The sequence below is a fragment of the Bombina bombina genome, chromosome 4 (genome assembly GCF_027579735.1).
Source record: "Bombina bombina isolate aBomBom1 chromosome 4, aBomBom1.pri, whole genome shotgun sequence".
Taxonomy (NCBI): Eukaryota; Metazoa; Chordata; class Amphibia; order Anura; family Bombinatoridae; genus Bombina; species Bombina bombina.
Genome location: NC_069502.1, coordinates 609,937,412 through 609,943,007, shown reverse-complemented (window position 1 = coordinate 609,943,007; position 5,596 = coordinate 609,937,412). Strand labels below are relative to the sequence as shown.

Below are 5,596 nucleotides of genomic sequence, written 5' to 3'. Positions count from 1 at the left end.
TACTTTTCTGTGCTATTAAGTTTGCACTTTTTTGCATAGAGTTTCTAGGCCTACAACTTAGATTGTCAGAAATATTGTACATGAACCATGCATTGTTCTAACCTTTAGTATTACAAAACTTCATTAATTTAAATTTAGTGCAACTTTAACTAGACAGAACACATTTGTGGTACTAGTAAACTAAACCAATCCTTATAAATTATGTGAGCTATGTTTAGTGTGATGGAACAGAATATTTGGATAGTTGTAAACTTAATGTATTAAATTTAAGATTTAAAATAGTACTAGAGTAATAATGCATAGTGGAATTTTACTGCCAAAAATTGATTAAATCATAATCAGAATTGAATCCTTCTGGAAACCTTGTTTTTAGTTTAAAGATCCAGAAGACCTCCCTTTTTCCTAGCAGTACCTCTCTGTCACCACCTCTTTTTGATGATGGGTTAGCAAATATATCTACCAAGGATTGCAAATTTGCTTATAAAAGAGGTAGAACAATTGGTAATTGTGTTGCACCCACGAAGCTGCCAGCGTTGGTGCAGCGCAATTCCTCCTGGCTATCTAGTATAGGGATGTACAAATGCCATAATGCTTCTTGTGTGGCATGTGAAAAAGTGGTATTAGGGTCTGAATTCAGGTCTTCAACCACAGGACAAATATTTCAGAGACGTTCATGTCTCAATTGTCGATCCACTTTTGTCGTGTATGTGATCAACTGCATCCTATGTGACAGGCAGTACGTGGGTCTCACTACACGTGAAGTGAGATCCAGAATAAGAGAGCATCTCTCCAGTATCAAACATGGTACTGCCAGCACCCCGTTGGTTCAGCATTTTGCCCAGATACACGACAAGAGTGCTAATTATTTCAGATGGTCTTGCATAGAACAGATCTCTCCTCCAAAAAGAGGCGGTGACAGAGAGGTACTGCTAAGAAAAAGGGAGGTCTTCTGGATCTTTAAACTAAAAACAAGGTTTCCAGAAGGATTCAATTCTGATTATGATTTAATAAATTTTTGGCAGTAAAATTCCACTATGCATTATTACTCTAGTACTATTTTAAATCTTAAATTTAATACATTAAGTTTACAACTATCCAAATATTCTGTTCCATCACACTAAACATAGCTCACATAATTTATAAGGATTGGTTTAGTTTACTAGTACCACAAATGTGTTCTGTCTAGTTAAAGTTGCACTAAATTTAAATTAATGAAGTTTTGTAATACTAAAGGTTAGAACAATGCATGGTTCATGTACAATATTTCTGACAATGAACATCAATGCTTCACTTATGTTATTTAATTGGGTTTATTAATACAGTGATGTTCTCTTGTGTGAAAAGGTTAGTAGCACACCTATTATGCATGTAGTTATCATTTAAACATATTCAATATTGTGTTTAATTAATTTTATATGCTAATTTGTGGTTAACCAATAGGAGGCGGCTAAGGTTGTTTTAAGGTGCTCTTACTGAGTCAGCTTAGACTACGGCACAATGCCGAAACGCGTCAGCTGTCTATTTTGCTGACCTCCTTGTCTTTTTATGGACTGAGTATTCGATTTTAAATTTGTTATAATAAAGATTTGTTGTTTTAAATCTCAATCCGGCTGGTGCTCCCAATTTCTTTGCTCTACTTTGACTCTTGACCTGCTGAGTGAGCACAGCCGAGAAAGAGGACACGGATCCCGCATATCGCTCCGGGGATATCAGAGGAAAATCTCGACCGGATTTGGACCAATGGTGGACAGAGGCCTGGACATACCCCCGTAACGTCATAGGAGCCGCAACTGTTTGATTGGTGTATCGCAGAGGGGTTGGCCCATTCCACGCCCAAGCCAATTGGGCTAATGGTTACCACAGCACGCCCCCAGTGACGTCAGACGCATTCGCTTGTGACAGCCGCGGTAACTCATTACACGCCGAAGGCAGGGCATTCGATGCGAGGGATTTCCCGCAGCAATAGATCGATTGAGCCTGGTAAGTCCTTAACGCTTGACTGTTACTTCAACATAATTTGAACATTTGATATTTCACCCTGGGGAGCGTCAACCTTGTGGTACCTGATATAACGTATAGCCATTGGCATCAAACACTTGTAACAAGTACTTTGGTCCTCTCCAGTAGCACACTATATATGCAAGTGTGCTTATCACCAGCAACCTGTTTTTCACCTTTTTGGAGATACCCTTCTTTTGTTTGTACTACAACTTAGATCCCACGTACTACCTGCCCAGACATTACCCCGTATGCTTTCTTGCGGGTGTCTGTGTGCAGCAGGGGGTAGTTGTATGGAGAACTATAAAGAAGCAGAGAAGGCGCCACATAGCATAATTCCGTATGGTATACCAAATATTATATTGCAGCTCAATTGCACTCACGTGTAGGAAAGCACCAAGATGTGGTGCTGGCTAGGCAGACCGGAACCTCAGAGTTGCCCGGTAAACTCTCCTCTCAGGCTAAAGCTTCCAGCAGCCAAGTTAGTAGTCACCAACAAAGGTAAAGTGTGTGGGTGTCAGGAAGGCCCTTTAATTCCTCAGGGAATTGGAGGCTTACTCCAAGCAGGGATATCCAAATAAAAAGCGAAGTAGCAAGTATGTATCAATAAAAGTGTTTATTTTAACACATTAAAAACACAGCTACGCGTTTCTCAGTATCATGTACTGTTTCCTCAGGCTGAATGTATGGAGAACTATATCACTCTATCCAAACTTATCTTGTTGGTTTGCTTTCAACATAAAGCAACATACATGCTGCTATTAAGTTGTTACTGCTGTCACTAATGCATGTTATATACTACTGTTTAGGATAAGCTGTTGTTGATTTTCAATCCTTTATGGTATCTAAACCTCACTAGGTGCACTGGGTTTCCTGACCAGTCAGGTTTCTTTTAGTTATTTTTTCAATACAACTGTATGTTTGGCCTATAGCATCCATACTATTACTTATTGTATTTGATTCATGACCACTTTGAGCAAAGATACAGTGTGCTTGCTGAAAGGATTTGCTGTATCAATAAATTGTAATATATTTACTTAATTACTTTATTCCTTGTGACAAAAAGAGTGTTGTATTTCCTGTCTTTTTGGAAACAAAATATTTATTTGTTTCTTTCTCTTTTCTTATTTTTTCAACTATATTATTACCAAAGGTCGGCACCAATAGCCCCTAAGGGCACGATGGTAGGTTTAGTTTAGACTTTTACTTTCCCTACTAGTCACTGACCACTGCTAGCATTTGCTTCCCACTTTGTTTTTTGCTTGATTTTATATATATATATATACACACACATAGATACATACACACATAGCACGTGGCTACTTATCTTATCTCTCTATTTACACACAAAGACCAAGACTTCAAGAAATTGAAAATAAATATTTTAATACCACTCTCTCTCCCACCAACACTGTGAGTCTGATTTCTTCCGCTGCAGCTTCTTGTTTACATATCTTTTCTAAAGTCAATACTGCTGGTTCCAGCACTCACTTAAAAAAGGGACAGTAAATCGCTTTGTAAATTACAAGACATTTCTGCTGTGCTGCTGTAAAATAACAGACATGTTTAAATGTTTTATAAAACAAATTATACATTCTTTTCACTGCAGTTGTTTATCAATCCTATATGTAGCAGATTTAGCCTTGAGAAATCAGCAGAGTAAGAATAAAAATATGTGCCAAACAATCATATTACTTGGCAGATATTGGTTCTTATCCCAAATGAAAGAAATAGCCTATAGCACTATACATATAGCTATTGCGATTAGGGTTGCCAGGTGTCCGTTATTAGACCGGACTGTCCGGTATTTCAGGCTACTGCCCGGTAAGTTTAATTTACAATTTTTTTATGACCAACATAACCATACACAACTCCAGCCCCTGTTTAGCCCCCCGTGTGTCTCACTGTCACCCGTGTGTTTCACTGTCAATCAACTCAGGCTCTGCTCAGCTGATCGGATCATCATCTTTCTGATCCTGTCCTGACAGTGTGCGGAGCCTGAGTTGAGTCGGGGCCTCTCTGCGCTGCCTCTGCCTGCCGTATTGAATGTCTGCAGAGTCTTCTTGTCTTGTTGCTGCCTGTGTGGGCCGGACCGACGTTGTCACGTGATCATGCGGGTCACGTGAGCGTGACGTCACGCCAGAGAAGACCCGCTCTAGTCTCAGCGCTCAGTCAGTGTGTCATATGCCTGCCTGCAGTCACTGTAGTAAGTAGAGTCAGATCAGAATCAGATACGAGACGAGAGTGACACTGAGTAATACTACATATACAGCCTGCCTGAGCCAGCCCAGCAATAAATTAAATAGTGCGTGCTGCCCACTGCTTGCTTCCCATCCCAGCCAAGGGAAATTGGGAAGAAATTAGAATACATAGATATACTTTCTAATCTTTGTGAATTTGTGTGACTCTGCTGTTATTTTAATTTAACAGTGTGTGCCTGAAAGTCATCATAAATATAATCTACAAAGAAGCAGCAGCCAGCCAGGGAGGGACTGAGAGAGACTCAGACAGTCAGTTAGCTGTCACATTATTCATTAATAAAACAATGAGGTATGTGACTGTCTTTTTTAATAATTGTTATATCACCACACCACCATCCATCACCAGACAGACATATATATATAATATATATATATATGTATATATACAGTATATATTATGTATATACATATACAATTTATATAAGTATATTTAAATTTATATGTATAATATATATTGGGTACATATATATATATATATATATATATATATATATATATACATACACACTTTTTTTTAACCCCCCCCCCCCTTATCTGTCAGGTATTTTTGTCGCAAACATCTGGCAACCCTAATTGCGATAGCAAGATACAAATAAATGGTACTTAAAAGACGTATCTGAGTAAATACAGTCTTCTTTTTTTTACTATAATAAAAAAAGTAGCCAGTAAAAAACATAACCTTTTGCAAGCAACTATACGCGCGACCGAAGCAGCTTGCGAAATCCACAACACTAATCGTCATCATCATATCCTATAATTTCATGTAAAGGGAACACGTGTATCTCTAATTGTGATGTTCACATCAATAAAGTTTCTTTAAAGAAAAGCACAAAATATAGTTTAATTTCAATAAAGTTGATTTAAAAAAAAACAGAACACGTTTCATTACCATTTCTCGCGACACTTCATAACAATGACGATAGATGTGGGTGGATCCTAAAGGAGGCGGTGGGCGGGGCCTTCGCCGGGATACGGCCGTCTGTCGGTCGGTGGGTTAATTGCTGTGTGTGGGTTACCGGTTCTGGGACAAATTCCCGGCATAGAGACCGGGCAGAGCTATGGCCGGACAGCAGTTCCAGTATGATGACAGTGGCAACACCTTTTTCTACTTCCTGACCTCCTTCGTGGGGTTGATCGTGATCCCGGCCACATATTACCTGTGGCCCCGGGACCAGAACTCGGGTGAGTGTGACTAGACGAGAAGACGTGTGTCATATGATCACGTTAATGCACGTTTGGACACTTGTATTACCAAACGTGCAATGCTCTTATATTTACTATGTTTACAGTGTGTTTGTGTGCATATGTTTTATATCCATATAAACTTATGAATGTGA

General features: G+C 39.0%; 1 protein-coding gene across 1 annotated transcript in view; it reads left to right on the top strand.

The window, feature by feature from the left end:
• The first annotated feature begins 5,194 nt into the window (after positions 1–5,194).
• Positions 5,195–5,596, top strand: part of SEC63 (SEC63 homolog, protein translocation regulator) — a 259,775-nt gene continuing 259,373 nt past the window's right edge. The window contains exon 1 of the mRNA XM_053710605.1: positions 5,195–5,441. Within this exon, the coding sequence (XP_053566580.1) occupies positions 5,318–5,441 (124 nt within the window). The 5' untranslated portion in view covers positions 5,195–5,317. The remainder of the gene's footprint in view (positions 5,442–5,596) is intronic.